General features: G+C 44.0%; 2 protein-coding genes across 2 annotated transcripts; one reads left to right on the top strand and one right to left on the bottom strand.

The window, feature by feature from the left end:
* plaub (plasminogen activator, urokinase b) lies at positions 1-2845 on the bottom strand. Its single transcript, XM_030339376.1, has 11 exons — positions 2678-2845; positions 2511-2553; positions 2303-2407; positions 2041-2194; positions 1858-1955; positions 1676-1732; positions 1366-1555; positions 1107-1258; positions 888-1028; positions 638-786; positions 1-539 (listed from the first exon to the last, which is right to left on the bottom strand). The coding sequence occupies exons 1-11, from the start codon at positions 2741-2743 to the stop codon at positions 342-344; spliced, it is 1353 nt and encodes a 450-aa protein (XP_030195236.1). The 5' UTR covers positions 2744-2845; the 3' UTR covers positions 1-341.
* A 1138-nt stretch (positions 2846-3983) lies between these two features.
* Positions 3984-17083, top strand: hid1b (HID1 domain containing b). Its single transcript, XM_030340961.1, has 19 exons — positions 3984-4219; positions 5348-5497; positions 6451-6621; positions 7611-7733; positions 9431-9537; positions 10004-10117; positions 10681-10912; positions 11163-11219; positions 11314-11454; positions 12150-12240; positions 12427-12578; positions 12875-12953; positions 13717-13881; positions 14173-14400; positions 14599-14747; positions 15113-15193; positions 15316-15407; positions 15688-15846; positions 16267-17083. Exons 1-19 carry the CDS (start codon positions 4154-4156, stop codon positions 16328-16330), a joined length of 2421 nt encoding a protein of 806 aa, XP_030196821.1. The 5' UTR covers positions 3984-4153; the 3' UTR covers positions 16331-17083.
* The last annotated feature ends 4 nt before the right edge of the window (positions 17084-17087 follow it).

Below are 17087 nucleotides of genomic sequence, written 5' to 3'. Positions count from 1 at the left end.
GAAAATATAAACACATTTATTCAATTGAAAAGCAGCATAAGAGTGAAGCAAAAACATCTACAATGAAGTACAAAAATATTTCTCAAAAATAATAATCGCTTAAAATATCAACACAAAAACCAAACTCAAACCCACTTAAAACCAACCACGGCACTGCCTACATTCCGCACTGAATGAATCGCAGCCAGCACGAAATGCATCACACACACACACACACACACACACACACACACACACACACACACACACACACACACACACACACACACACACACACACACACACACACACACACACACACACACACTCCTACAGCAGATATAGTGTGTATTGTGAGGAGTTCACTTCTCAGGAGCCAGCATGGGGCTCGCTGTGAAGGAGGATAGGCCGGTTTTCTCGGCTATCCACTGGTTGTAATTGGTTACCATGGTGTACACACCTGGCCGGTTCTCCCTTGCGCAACCGTCGCCCCAGCTGACGATGCCGAAGAGGTACAGCCTGTCATCTACTTCACACACCAGAGGTCCTCCTGAGTCTCCCTGTGGTAAACAAGAAGAAGGAGCGGGAAAAAAAAACATGAAAAAAACCTGATAAATCTCAACTCCTCTTATCAGGTTAGGACTTGCGTGATACATACCTCACACGCATCCTGACTCCAATCGGGACGAGCAGCACAAAACATATTCCCTGTGATCAGGTGGCCATAGTAGTCCTTATCCTGACACACATCCTGAGCCAAGAGAAGGACCGTGGCTTGTCGGAGGTACTGGGAGTTATACCACAGGCCTGGAGAAATCCAACACAAAACAACCCTTTTTAGGAGAGCTGTTCACAGATCGGCCAGGTTCTGTACGAGTATATGTGCATGGAACTTGTAGGTAATGCACCTTGCTGCTCTTTTCCATAGCCTGCTATCTCACATTGGATCCCTGACTGAAGCCTATCTCCGGGCGGTGGCAGACAGACCGTCCTGACTGTCCTGGTCTCATTTGCACACTGCCCAGGCCTCCCCTTCAACCTTAGCAGAGCTGGAGAAAAGCAGATCATAAGAAACTCAAATTCAAAGAGTAAAAAAAAGTATCTAAGTATGTCGTAAGAAATCCTACCAATGTCATTGTTGTAGTTCCCATCGCTGTTGTCAAAAGCCTCGTGGACAAACACTTCATCCACCCGGAACGCCTGCTCGGAGTATGGCACGGTCTCGTTCAATGCACTCTTCCCCAAAATGACGGATAGGCGTCGAGCTTTGGTCGCCGCACTGGGTCGGGTAAAAACACACAAATGAGTATTGAATATCAGGATCGTCCCGCCAACCATTGCACCTGCTGGAGTGACTGCTGGTGTTGAGCATGTCCCGGTTCTCACCCTTCCGGGAAGCAATGGGCGGCCGTCAACACCCAGCAGGGGGAGATCAGGCTTCCCCCGCACCGGAATAGCCTCTGCCTGGATTTGCTAATCCAAAATATTGCAGCCACCCATGGGTGGGATTCCACAGTGGCTATGGTCCCGCCCACGATCTTCATCTGCCTGCTGTTTCGCCGGCCACAGGTTGATGCTGCGTGAGAGAGGAACACCCTTTAGAAAGTTTAGACCCTTCTTGGAAAAGAGTACATGTTGTTGGAGAAAACCTTGTAGAAGAACCTTAAATGAAGTATCTCAAACACATGGACCTTACCTTTCGGTGGTTCGGGGGATGGATTCAAAGTTGGGGAAGGATCTTCCGAAGAATCACCTTTAACATCACAATGTGAAAATTTAACCAACGGAGATGCGAATAATAAAATGTATAGGTTACTCACATCTGTACATGTGTACATCTGTACATCTGTACATCCCGACCATGCAAAGCAGACTTACCTGGTTGAACGTTGCAGCGGGGAATTCTGCAATTCTCTCGGGCACGGGCGCCATTCTTCCAGACGTAACACCAGGGACGCAGTCTGAACTGTAGATTTCTGGGGGAAACCAAAAAAAGGTTATTAGAGTTTCGGGCCCATTAGTCCCTTAGTGAAGAGTCTTTTGAGTGGATTGCCGTCCAACCTGCAGTAGTTGTGTCTTCCTGAATTCACATCCGATGTCAAGAAGGACTCTCTGGTATGTAAGTCCCATTCCAGACATGTTCTCCCGCTCATTGATTTGGACCTGGTGCCTCTGTAGTACAGCCCCATGCCGATAATACAGCTGTCACTGGAATCTATAGATAGGGAAAGGCCCAAATGGTACAGAAAGGATTTTAACAACTAATTTATGAGAGAAAGGGGAGGTTTTAGAGAGCAGAATTAAAGCAAGGAGTTTCACTCACCAGTTTCACAGTGGTCACCTGCAAAACCATCATGGCACAAGCAAAACAAGTGATCTCCTCCTAGCAAAGATGCAACAGATGTGCCCCCATTTTGGCAGATTCCTCCTGAAAAAGATGAATAAAGACGAGTTTTAGATCTGCCTCTCTCCTGGATGCAGAGGAATCAGATAATCTTCCGGAGAGCTTCAAGCAAGAAAAGGTTGCTTACTTGAACGTCCATATAACACTGACCTCTCTTTCCTTAGTAATCCCTAAAGAGATGGAGAAGAAGATTACTTTAAGACTTATGAAAAACATGCAAAAACATTTACTTATCAAGAATACAAAGTGCACTATAATTTTGTTAAAAGCAATGAATAATCATAACATCCTTACTGCATCTGTGGTGGATAGTGCGGCCAGGGCGCACATAAGAAAGCCAAGCCCTTTTGTTACGTGCATTTCGTCCTAGCAGAGAGAATCAGTATGTGGACTACGGATCCACATCTGCTTGACTGTACTTGCAGGGTCTGTTATGTCTTCTTAGTAGTGCAACTGTTAGGCGGGGAAAGAGATATGATTGGCTTACAGCAAAAAAGACATGTCTACTGCCCCTTTAGCGTGAAGAAATCTTTTGGCAGACCCAAAGTGGATGAGTCATCAAAACAAAATCCATAATTCTTTACTTGGAAATATGGAAATATGACAAGTATGTTTGCATACAAACAAATTACTATCTTACACTCCAATACCTTTAATAAAACAGGTGATAATCAGTAGATAGTGATGTCTAAGTGTTAAGTATTATAATTGATTACACTGAGTTTTAGTATTGGATATTTTGTTTAGTTACTTAAACTATAAAGATATTATATTTTAAATAGTGCAAATATCAGTATTAAGAGGACATGCTGTATGCTATTGTGCCGATGCTTCTAATGGCAACTGATCGGTTGGTGTCATAACTGGCTGATGAAAGGTTCGGAAGAACAGACACTTAATGTTAAGGCGATATGAAATATACATTACAGTAGTTTCAGCTAAAACAAAAACGTTTTTAAAACCTGGCTGGCCAGGTAACAAAAAGTCATCCTCAATGCAATATGGTACAGTGAAAATATTGCATTAACCTTTTAAGAAATTTGTAAAATCTTGTTTTGCTTTGCATGCTGTTGTAGCCTAGTGTTTAGTTTGTATTCGTTGGAATAATGGCAAAACTCAAGTTAAAACATTGAATATCAGATGAATTAACTTATTTTTCTTGGACGATCAAACGCCTTAAAAGAATATTATTCTGAACTAGTAGGCCTTGTAAAACACATGTAAAGCTCATATTTTGCAAGCAATGTATCCAAGTCTACATTTAATTCACTTGGTGTCACTATTGTTCTTTTTCTAGGTTAATAATCGTACGAATCGTATGAAAATGTGTGAAATAAAACATATGATATTTCTATGCATTATATTACATTGTTGCTGATGACATTGTCGTTGTTTTTGCTGATGTTGTTGTTGTTGTTGTTGTTGATAATGAGGAGAATGATGATGATGATGATGATGATGATGATGCTGCTGAGGAGGAGGAGAATGACGATGATAATGATGATAACGACCAGTATAATCGAGATGGTTAATGCGGCGCAGGGTCAAATGTTCACGTCAGCTCCAGCGAGAATGGAATGACGACTAATTGAGAGTAAATATGTACTTTTAGATCCCGGAAGTGGCCTGGTGTTGCATCCTGCTCAGTAGGGAGCTGGCGGGCCGTGGGAGCAGCTGTCAGGTGGATGCGGGAGACGGTCGCTGGCTGAGCGTCACCGTTCTGTTAACAGGCAGCAGACGCACTTGTGGCTGCAGCACTTTCTGGAAAAAATGGGAAACGCTGACTCGAAACTTCACTTTAGAAAGGCAGTGATACAATTGACCACCAAAACACAGGTTTGTTTTGAGGCTGCTCTTACTTTGACTGCATGTGTTGTTTATTCTTCTGACATTTCTTTCTTCTTCTGGAGTTTAATTTCGAGTTCCAGATGGTAGCCTACTTTTTAGTTTTTAAGACCCATCATTAGAATTTAACATGATAAAACGTTGAATAACTATTTTGGTAATGACGGGCGGAAGCTGTTTGAAAAAAGTTATGTATTTACCTATTATTTAGACTAAGATTGTTTGAGTTTTAGCTGCGATTGTTGCCTTTTCTGATGCGATATTTATAGAAAAAAGGGTTTTGGAAATCACAAAATGTGTCTTCATGTTCTAGACTAAGTTCAATCGCTAAACATAGACATACATTAATATTCTTTATTAATTTAAGTGTCAAACATATCCCCGAGCCCTGCTTTGAGAAGATCATTTTAAGGTGGACCGTTGGGTGGAACCTGAACGCGATCAACACCATCTCGATTCACTGCTATGCATCATCGCATATGTCACGGATTTCCACGACATTAATCTATATACATTTCCCAAATCACACAAATTTCGCATGCCTTTCCTTAGATAATATACGCCCTCGTAAATCTGATAATGCATTAGATATTTCATGCATTCGCAAAAGAAAAAGTGTGAAATTATTTGATCGACTGCTGCTATTAAGTAGTCAGCCTGCAACACTAATTATGTATTGACTTGAGTAATGGTGGTAGTTTATAATATTCTTCTTTCATTAAAGAAGATTGTGCCTGTTTTACTTTAAAGTTTTCCCAAAACAATCTAAAGTGAATTCAAATACATCTCATTAACTAGCAGGTAGATGGCATCTTGCTTCATGGTGCATACAGGTACGTCACAGACATTGGGGATCGAACCCAGTACCTTTCAGCTATAGGACAGAGTAGACACAACAACCCTCCGAGCCTGGACCTACACTACATACAAACATCCATCTATACATCCATCTATACATCCATCTATACATCCATCTATACATCCATCCATCCATCCATCCATCCATCCATCCATCCATCCATCCATACATACATACATAATATACATACATACAATGCACAACATCTGATTTTGAATGCACACACAACACAGTATGACGTGTGCCGCCCTGTCCTTCAGCCCGTAGAGGCTTCAGACGATGCGTTCTGGGACCAGTTCTGGGCAGACACCGCCATTTCCATCCAGGATGCCTTTGCTTTGGTGCCTGCAGCGGAGATCCGGGCTGTTAGAGAGGAATCCCCGTCCAACCTGGCAACCCTCTGCTATAAGGTGATATAAGATAAGATGAGTCTTCCTCAGTTCTCTCAAATCAGCCCGAATTAATTAAAGAACAAAAACTCCTCCATATTTATATTTTCCTATTTATATAATATAACTTCTGTCTTGGTATTCCACTTGTAATGAAATGTACATAGCTAGAGTTAGCATGGTTTCCAAAATGTGCTTTACAACTTCAGTCTCGGCTTGTGATGGCGTAGACAGGTTGTAGAGAGTCCACCTTGGTTACAGTCAGAGCACAAAGAATGCAAGTGTGTTTGTTATTCCCAGCCTGGGGTCTTTTTAAGGGTCGGAGAACATGTAACCGATACAAATGGCCTTTAATTGGATTGGGAGTAGAGCCGTTGGAACAAGAGGAGCAGGCGTAAGGAGTACATTGTGGAATACACTTCATTCACTTGGACTTTAGTTTTGCTGTATTTGATTCCGGTCACTGTACACCAAAGTGCAACTGAATTAACTAAACAAAACAGTTAAGTTACAATTATTTGTTTTAAAACTTGTTGGATGAATAAGGTCCTTCACAGAATTATAATTCAACTTCACATGTGACTATTAAGAACCCCAAATGATCAATCTTTGGGGTTCACATTGTCTTTTTTTATTGCTATAAGCCGGAGTTTCCCCAACAATAACTTTTTTGCTCTTCAAGGGAGCCTGATTTCTTGGCCAGGTCATTCTCGTAGAAGAGATTTTAATCTCAATGATTTTCTACCTGGTTGATGATGATGATAATTTGTATATTATACTGTAATCGCTGAAGGAGTAGTGGTAATAAAAGCCAAGGCAACCCCTTCTTATCATTGTCATATGTCATTGTTGGAAGGCCATAGTTCATTGAAACCATTCATCCTCCTCTTGATGAGACCCGATAGGATTCTCCCTCCAGCCGCCGAATCCGTGGCTCATACTGAGTGTGTGTGTCCGTGTGTTGCGTCTCCGAGGCGGTGGAGAAGCTGGTCCAGGGAGCCGACTCGGGCTGTCCTTCAGACAAAGAGAGGCAGATCGTTCTGAACTGCACACGCCTGCTGACCCGTGTCCTGCCCTACATCTTCGAGGACGCCGACTGGAGGGGCTTCTTCTGGTCGAACGTGCCCGGAGCTGGAAGAGCCGGGGTGAGAGGTTCTTCCTCATCGTCATCGTCGTCGTCGTCATCGTTGTAAAAGAGGCAGATGCACAACTAGGAGCTGGTGTCTGTAAATGGGTTGCTGGTGCAGCTGTTGTGGTTCCAGTGGCGAGAGTGTGAGAACTGCTATGTTACTCCTGTTGCCATGGTCTCCACTATCTTCGAACTGACCCACAACTGAGAAAATGTACGAAAACCAAAGCTACAGTCTATCATCATTCTGTTAAGTACAACTGTTGCGTTGCAACAGTTGTTATTGCGATTATGATGAGAATGTGTAAGCTCTGCATTATAATGGTGTGATTAGAACCCACTTTAGAGACTATGATGATCTTTTAAGGGGAAAGAAATCTGCAAATAACTTACTTTTTTATTGTAGCATAGGAGTGCTATACTTCTTCAAATTGTATTATTTTCCCCAAAGGACTTCTTAAATCAAATAGCCATTGTCTCCATCTATGGCACAGTCATGCAAACAATTATCAAGAACAGGGCTCCCAGTATATAGTGTGTATACATAGGGTTCAACAAGGCCATTGCAGATGGCCTTGTAGAAGGATTTCACCCTTTTTTCCTTCTCCCTAATGCTGGCTGCTGCTGCGCTACATGGTTCTCTGGTTACCTGGTCTACAGCAGAGACTGGTCCAAACACTGCCTATATTGTATCCCCCCTCTTCCCTCCCATTTTCCCCTCTTGAATTAAGCAGGTATTGAATTACTCCTGATTAAAGTGCCAGAATGAGGGAAAATGTGAAAGACTGGAATGGAAAATGGGGAATAATTTTTTATGTAGTGTTGAGTATCAAATGTTTGATATTAGCCTTGATGTTTTTTGGATATGAAACTTGTTTAACTTGTATAACAATGACACATTTTTTATAAGAGAAAACAGTCGGGTAACCTACCAATTCCATTCCTCATGAATCCATAACTCAGAGAAGTTATTAATTTCATATCTATTTTCTTTCTCTCTTCCAGTGTTTGGACCCGGACGATGACTCGGACGACGCGAGGCCCCTGGCAGAGTCGCTCCTGATGGCCATCGCTGACCTGCTCTTCTGTCCGGACTTCACGGTCCGAGGCCACAAGAAGGACGGCCCTGTGAGTCCATCTGTCCTCGGCTGTCCGTCTGTCACACCATCTGTCTGCATGGCAACCGCCACCAGCTTCCCAGAAGTCCCCCTGCTGGGTTTATTTGTTCATTTAAAGGATGCCCGTTAGCTGACGCGGCTACAGTCAGCCATTCTGGCTGGCGTCCACCGATTTGTAAAAACAAAATCATTGAGTGCAATAACGTTCAAAGTGTTGAGGTCATGTTAAGTCCATCTATCCCATCCGGTCGGTGATGCATATAAGGGGAGTAAACATTCAAATAAACATAGCTCCTTGGAAGCATTAGTCATGAGGTTACAGATGACTTTTTTGATCAAATGAGACAGTAATAATCTGCTTGGTTGATACTGTCTCTGGAATAAGCATCACACCCACGTCTGACCCCAAGGGACAGAGCTGGCAAACAAACCATTCTGTGAGAGCTTGTCATTGAGATCTGCAGCTGCTGGTGAGCTCCTCTGCTGCGATTAACACCCGTAAGCAATGTTCTCTCCCCCCGTTCACAAACCCCACCTTGTTAGGCAGCCTTCCACCACGGTTAATCAGTGACTGTACACCCCCGATGGGTGGGAGTGGCTGCCGGGCCTGTGTTTGTTAACTGGGCTGAGGAGGAGAGGGTGAACACGTCTAATTCACGCTGAGCAAACACCTGCGTGTTGTAGTTGCTGCCGGCTCCTGTTTGACCTAACTCACTCAAGCACACGCTCACACACACGCACACGCACACACACACACAGGCACACACACAAACACGCGCACACACGCACACACACAGGCACACACAGGCACTCGCAGGCACTCACTCACGCACACGCACACGCACACGCACACACACACACACACACAGGCACACACTCACACTCAAGCAACACAGCCACCCCAAGGAAATGTCACATTCAATGAGGCTTGTCATAGTGGGAGGGAAATGCCCAGTGGCTGTTGTTCTTGTCCCCGTTATTGCTCCAAGGGCTTGATAAACCTGCACTATTATGCACGCGCACACACATACACACACAAGTACACACACAGGTACACACAGGTACACGGATCACAACCGAACAGTCAAATGTTATACCAGTAATTCAGGATTTGCCCAAATGAAGGGGTGTGCTTACTGCATGGTGGTATTTGCTTTGACTCTTCTAGAGTTCCTGTGGCACAGTAGCCAAATGCTTAGCGATAGCAACACAGGAGTTATCTCTACAGAGGTGTCGTATATGTACGTGCCAAGTCAAGTGCTCGGCACCTCCTTCATCCACATGGCACGGGAGCTCTCTGGACTTCTCACTATAGCGGTCTTCTTCTGTACTTTATTTTTGTACTTGACACTTTGGTTTTGGATTGTTTTTTTCATGTACAGCCATTTATCAATGTATTTATATTTGCATTTAGAATATGCATTCTAAGTATGTGTGTTAGCTTGTATTTTAATGAAGAGAAATGCAGTTTATCTATTTTGATCAACTGTGCCACCCAACAGCATGTTGCTCCCCCATCGCAAAACTCTCTGATGTTTGATTATTGATAGGACATTTGACATAATAATATACATATTTTTAATATAAAATAACTTTCATGATGTACCAATTATGGTCAAAAAGGGAGTATCATATTAATTTCTTTCTGTTTGTTTATTTGAAGAAATGTAAACTATGCTAATGTAGAGAATACCATGACCTGTGCAGGAGTCTACTGAGGACATCCAGTCCATGGACAGCTGTGAATACATCTGGGAGGCTGGAGTGGGCTTCGCTCAGTCCCCACCCCACAACTACCTCCATGACCTCAACAGGTAGGCTCTCTCTGCTCTCATTAGATAACCAAACACCCTGTTTGAGCTAGTCCCCGCCCACTATCAATATTTTAAAAATAAAAGCCATCAGGCACACTTCTGGGAGACACTTTGTTTATTCATTGAGGGGCGGTGCTTTATTGCTTTGCAGGCTCTCGCTGTCTCCATTCACTACATTGGATGTACGAGGATGTAGCCAGATCATTTGATTGATGTAACCTGGCAACCCAATAATTAGTTGCATTTAACGCATTTGTCTAACCCTTACCCCATAGAAGGCAAATCTACCATATCCTTCTTCTTTAAGTCTTTTTGCATTTAGGACAAATATTTTGACCTGGATCGATCTATTTCACTACAATCATTACTACCACCTACGTACTATTCCTCTAAAACATGTTGTGTCAGAGTTTGTTTTTCGTTTGAAGAAACTGATGTTTCACTCCACGCTCTGTGTGGCGCTCAGGGCGGAGCTGCTGAAGCTGCTGCTCACCTGTTTCTCAGAGGCCATGTACCTGTCGCCCTCCACCTCAGACAGCAGGAACCCCTGGGTCTCCTTCTTCTGCTCCACAGACGACAGGTACCCCGGCCGCGAGCTCCACCGAAACACACCGAATGTTAACACGGAGAAAGGGTTTTAAAGTCTGGTCCCTTTCTCTCTGGGCCCTTATAGCTCTATGCACACAAATATATCAATGTCAGTGTCTTCAGTGTCATGCTTTTTCTAACATCTACAGCTTACTCAAACTTTTTTGAGCAAATATATTAGATGTATCAAAGTAAAAGCTGAAAAGAGTTTTTAGGTGAACAATTATATATTTACGGCATTTAGCCAACGCCTCCATCGAAAGGGTTTATCACTGATCCCATTTACGCCGGGAAAACCCATTCATTTGTTTATGCAGTGTGTATGTGCATTCTGAAGAGATGGTTCCTGAGCTTCTTGCAGAAGACTGCTAATAGATCTACCACGTGGAAACCCAAGACCTTCCTCATCTCTCTATTACGTTTCCCTATTATCCTGCCTGGCACTCCTCGACTCTTCAATAACATGCAATCTTGCAATTTCATGGCTCGGTGACGTCCCATTTCAACCTGAAGCGTCTTCCTTTCCCCCCCCCCCCCCCCCCCTCTTTCTCTCAGACACGCGCTGCCCCTGTTCACGTCGCTGCTCAACGTTGTGTGTGCCTACGACCCGGTGGGCTACGGCATCCCCTACAACCACTTGCTGTTCTGGGACCAGCGGGAGCAGCTGGTGGAGCTGGCCGTGCAGATCCTGGTGGTGACCTTGGAGCACGAGGTGGACCCAGCCGCCGCCACCGCTCTGGACCAACTAGAGACCCCCGGCTCCCCCTTCGCTCCCGACGACCACGAGGTATGCAGTGGTGACGAGGCTCCAGCCCGACATTTGACCCCCCCCCCCCCCCCCCCCCCCCCTCATAACTTAACTATAACTCGCACAAGACTTAAGTAAAATCATCCGATAATCAGAATTCTAAAATGCTGTCTTTGTTATTTTGTCCATGCACTGCACGAAGTCTTAACCGTCAACTGCGAAAGACAAAAGTAAAATCATCCCATAATCACAACGCTAAAAAGCAGTATTTGTTATTTTGTCTTTGCAGCCTTCGGGACCCGAGAACCTCTTTGTGAATTACTTATCCAGGATCCACAGAGAAGAGGTAAGACACCACATGGCAGCAGCAGAAACAATGCCCTGTGGCCAGCAGAGAGGAAACCTGGGTAAAAGGGGGGGCCTTTGCCTTGTTTTCTCAGGACTTTGGCTTCATCCTGAAGGGCATTGCCAGGCTGCTGAACAACCCGCTGGCCCAGACCTACCTACCCCACTCCACCAAGAAGATCCAATTCCACCAGGAGCTCCTCACCCTCTTCTGGAAACTTTGTGACTTCAACAAGGTGTGTGTGTGTGTGTGTGTGTGTGTGTGTGTGTGTGTGTGTGTGTGTGTGTGTGTGTGTGTGTGTGTGTGTGTGTGTGTGTGTGTGTGTGTGTGTACCATTTAGTGAAGGGCACGTTTGATCAAGAGTACATGCTTGCTATCTGTACTTAAAAGGGACGTTTGCTTTTGGCAATTTCCAGAGTTTATAGTTTGTTCAACGTGCGTCAGCAACAGGGACATAGCTGTGTGTGTTTTATGCCTGCTGTGGTTAACATACTTTCAAGTTGGAATCTGTGCAGTGGATTTTTACCCCCCGGAAGAGGTCTCAGTGATGCATAAATTTCAGAGGAAATTGAACTTGAACACGTTGATACAAATCCTTTGGGAATTCACCAGATTTCCACATAATCACATGGCACGCTCTATAATTATGGGCATGTCAACGTATTTCTTTACGAAGTCTGCTCAGTATCGAACAACAGTAATATTTCTAAATGAGCTGTTTTACCATTTACATGAAAAGTACAAAATTATTCAAAGATTATGTCTGATTCACTTGTTGTGCTGACCGTGTGTTTTTGTGTCTGTCTGTCTGTCTGTCTGTCTGTCTGTCTGTCTGTCTGTCTGTCTGTCTGTCTGTCTGTCTGTCTGTCTGTCTGTCTGTCTCTCTGTCTGTCTGTCTCTCTGTCTGTCTCTCTGTTTTGGATGTGTCAGAAATTCCTGTTCTTTGTGCTGAAAAGCAGTGATGTTTTGGATATGCTGGTCCCCATATTGTTTTATTTAAACGATGCCAGGGCCGATCAATGTGAGTCAAACTTTCACTGCACTCTTTACCACAATGCACAATTGTTTGTTGTAAGCCCATATGTACGTACTTGATTTTCCATATCTGTGTGTGTCTGTGTGTGTGTGTGTGTGTGTGTCATGACCGTCTGTGTCCCTGCATGCGGTTGTGTGTGCATTTCATGGCCATGTGTGTGTGTGTAAGCAGCTCGCCTGGGCCTCATGCACATCGGTGTGTTCATTTTGCTGCTGCTGAGCGGAGAGAGGAACTTTGGGGTGCGGCTGAACAAGCCCTACCTGGTGCGCGTTCCCATGGACATCCCCGTGTTCACGGGCTCCCACGCCGACCTGCTCATCGTGGTGAGAGAGCCTCAGGGTTAGGAAGTATTTCTGAGGTATGAGAGGGAAGTGATTGAGGGAAAACCACTAGCGCTTTTACTTTGATGTTACAGTGGATTTACTGGAACCAGATTGTGATGCAATCAGGATTTGTTTTTCATACAATGTCCCATATCAAACAGAAGAGCTTATATCAATACATTAATATGAAGTCAAAAGTAATATTATTATAATATAATTTGGATAGAATTGTTATTGTAACACAATTACAAATTGCTAACCTTCTTGGAGTTAAACCTTTGGTGAACTCTGCCTAGATCTTCCACAAGATCATCACCAGTGGACACCAGCGCCTTCAGCCCCTGTACGACTGCCTGCTCACCATCATAGTGAATGGTGAGTGCCCCAATTAATATTAAGAAGATATTATATATATATATATATATATATATATATATATATATATATATATATATATATATATATATATATATATATATATTAGAGCTGTCAGTTAAACGCGTTATTAACGGCGTTAACGCAAACCAAATTTAACGGCGTTAATTTTTTTATCGCGCGATTAACGTAATTGTTTTATTAAAAAAAAAAAAAAAAAACTTTTTTTTTTTTTTTTTCTTTGGCTCAAAACAAAGAAGCAGTAGCCTGACTGCTATGTTCAAATGACATTTGTTCAAAGCAGTCGTTTAATTGCACTATAGGCACTTTTTTTGTATCGTCCTGTTTTGATCAGTGTATATGCCAATGTTGTTATCAATAAAAAATCATTTGCACAAGGCAAGCCGATGTACTTCACCATGTTGATAAGAGAATTAAAATGAGAAGAATTATGGGACAAAAAAATCAAGGGATATTTAGCATAGAAAAAGAATGTGCGATTAATCGCGATTAATTAGAGTTAACTATGACATTAATGCGATTAATCACAATTAAATATTTTAATCGCTTGACAGCTCTAATATATATATAACTCTCATTGGGTTGCTGTGTTTAATTATGTAAATGGTCAGTCGTGTTGCACTCTGATGCAATTTTAATTTAAAAGCGTTTCTAAACTGATCAGGTCAATGTAGGGCCATGTGAGTCATTTGAGGCTCATTGGATTTCAACTGACTGACTCGCCCCCGCTCGCTGTCCCCAGTTTCACCCTATCTGAAGAGCCTGTCCATGGTGGCGGCCAACAAACTGCTCCACCTTCTAGAGGCCTTCTCCACCCCCTGGTTCCTCTTCACCTCGGCACAAAACCACCACCTGGTCTTCTTCCTTCTGGAGGTCTTTAACAACATCATCCAGTACCAGTTTGACGGTGAGGGCCCCCAAAGCTGAGCTCAACTTAAATATTGGAAATTCCTGGTTTAGAATTTCACAATCTTAAATACAAAAGAAATGCGTTATTGTGCCAGACTCAATGAACTCCTTCCCATCCTCGGCCCTCGCAAAAAAAAGAAGATTAGAAATATTTTTTTCCCCAAAATTCCTGTAAATATGTCGGAAATTCACGATTTCAAATTTACCCATTTTAATTTATTTTTCCATATTGTCCCCGTCTCAATCGTCCGCAACATCCCATCTCCTTCCCGTACTTGGGCTCTGACAGGTAACTTCAACCTGGTGTACGCCGTCATACGCAAGCGGAGCATCTTCCACCAGCTGGCCAACCTGCCCACGGACACGGCGGCCATCCAGAAAGCCCTGCAGCGAATCAGGAAGAGCCCCCCGGCCGTCAGCCGCGCCGGCTCCACCGAGAGGGAGGCCATGGAGGGCTCCAGGCCCGCCGCACCCGCCGAGCCCGGCACCCTGAAGGCCAGCCTGGAGGCAACCCCAGGTCTGTGGTTTTACCCTGAGAATTAAGCATTTATATAGCGTTTTTTTATTTTTTGCAAGAGGCTCAACATGAGGGATCGAACCCAGAACCAGAACCAGAACCTTAACTGTGTGTGTGTGTGTGTGTGTGTGTGTGTGTGTGTGTGTGTGTGTGTGTGTGTGTGTGTGTGTGTGTGTGCGCGTGTGCGCTCACTCGTAGCCATCGACAAGCTGACTGAGAAGTCCCAGGTGAGTGTGGACGGCACCATGGTGACCCTGAAGAATAGGAGCTCCACCCAGGCCGCCGCAGACACCAGCGCTGTTGCGGCAGCCAGCGACACAGAGTCCAACTCTGAGCACGACCACGAGGTACTGGGGGCCACTTGGATGAAGGACCTCTTCATACCCTTACTGAACCTCAAGGGGGCAGCATCCTACGTTTTGTGAGGCCGGAGGAACAAAAAGATGTGATCACACAGAAAACACACAATAGCAACGTATTCCCTCACCAAACGTTTTTTTTTGCGATTCTTGCGCATCCAAGTATTTACACTCAATGCGACTCCGCTTGTCTTAAATAATGGAGCGTCAAGCGACTAATCCGAAACCGCATTTAGTTTTAACCAGGTTTTTGCTCAAAATCTCTTCTCCTTCGGGAGTATGCTGCCCGCTTTACCCTCCAGACTCCAGAATATTTGAAAGAAAATGTAACTTTTCCGCCATTCTCTTCAAAGGCTGTTCAGTCGGAGTCGGGGCGTAGTCGGTTGTCCAGCACGGCCTCTTCCTCCGCAGTGTGGAGGGCGACTCCAGACTGGGTAGGACACCTTGCCTGCTCACCATCTTGCAGAAGTTTCGTTTATCATACTTCGTTGTTCCCAGGCCCACTCTGAACAAGACAGACGTAACCGTTGTACTCTCCTCACACTGGTGTTCCCAGGTGTTGTTGTGGAAAGCCAAGCTGCCTCTGCAGACCATCATGCGCCTGCTACAAGTACTGGTTCCCCAGGTGGAGAAGATCTGCATAGACAAGTAAGGGCCTCCTCCACCACCACCACTAACACCACCCAGATCAACGGGGGACTTTACAAATGCTCAATTTAAACATATAAAAAAGGTAGTCAAAACTTGTGTTACTGAGGGCCATTGTGTCGGTCTGTCTGTATGTATCTCTTTCGGTCTGTCTGTCTGTCTGTCTGTCTGTCTGCCCGTCTGCCCGTCTGCCCGTCTGCCCGTCTGCCCGTCTGCCCGTCTGTCCGTCTGTCTGTCTGTCTGTCTGTCTGTCTGTCTGTCTGTCTGTCTTGGCCCTCAGGGGCCTGACCGACGAGTCTGAGATCCTGAAGTTCCTCCAGCACGGGACGCTGGTGGGCCTGCTGCCGGTGCCCCACCCCATCCTGATCAGGAAGTACCAGGCCAACGCCAGCACCACCATGTGGTTCCGCACCTACATGTGGGGGGTCATCTACCTCCGGTGAGGGAACGGCCCTCTAATGAACGTATAGATCCCTCTGGAAAGACCCCATGTCAAACCGGTGAATCTGACATAAGCAACCAATCGTGTTGGATCTTAAGCACACAAAAAGCAGCTTTTTCTTCACTTTTCACCCAAAAAAAGACATCAAATAGTTTTGTTTTTATAGATTAAAGCTCACTTTAAAGGTGACTTTAGCGGGGCTGCTGCTTTTCGCACGCTGCATTTTTTTTTATGCAAAAAGCACACATTTGCATTGTATTTCGTTACTCGACATGGCGGTGTGCTTTCGGCTTCAGGTTCCTATGTAAATTGTTCCAGGCCTCACATTAGCAATTGAGATTTCATCATGGTCTGTTTGTCCTCTTTTTTTTTTCTAATTTATCTTTGTATCTTCTCTCTGGTCCCTCGTTGCCATAGTAACGTGGATCCCCCAGTCTGGTACGACACAGACGTGAGACTCTTTGAGATTCAGAGGATCTAGTGGATCCAGAAGAGGTCAAGGTGATCCAGAAGATGGCAGAACTGTCCTCGTCATCGGGTCAGGGATGGCGTCGTGCCACTTCCGTACCGTCTTTTAACTGGACCATCGACCGTGTACAATTTATTATGTTTATCTGAACAAAACAAGCAGCCACTTTTTTTTCTATAGTCTATTTCCAAACGGAGATTTCCTACTAGATGTCCCGGTATCACAGAAATAGATCTAGAAACATTTCGTTCAGTTTTTCCAAGATGTGGTTCTTTAACCACATCCGTCCAAATCTCCAGCGGTATTAATAATGTTGGTAATTATTATTGAACCACACAGCGGGTTGAAACATCTGATCTTGTTATGAAGAACGAAGAGCCTACTTGCTCATTCATATTAATTTGTCATTTTTTGAAACCCTATGTTGTTTGAACTGTTTAAAATTCTACATCCTTGGATTTATTATCACTGACAAAAGATGCCTGTATTTTCACAAAGCCTTTTGTCAGAAAATGACACTGGGCTAGGTGAAATGAAAGGCAAATTAGCACAATGGAATTGTATGACAATACATCAAGGAACTCATGTCTAGTGTTGTGTATATATCATGCGTATTGTAGTCTGTCATGTTAGCTATGTTCGTATCTTTTGGATTACAGAATGATGTGAATGCCCATGAATAAATATTTTATAGAATAAATATATTATTATAAATAGAATAAAATAACTTGATGGGAGATATGACAATAAAAAATACTTATTTCACTAT

This window comes from Gadus morhua, chromosome 18, assembly GCF_902167405.1.
Source record: "Gadus morhua chromosome 18, gadMor3.0, whole genome shotgun sequence".
Classification (NCBI taxonomy): Eukaryota; Metazoa; Chordata; class Actinopteri; order Gadiformes; family Gadidae; genus Gadus; species Gadus morhua.
Note: the sequence above shows the minus strand (reverse complement) of the source record. Positions and strands in the feature narration are given on the sequence as shown.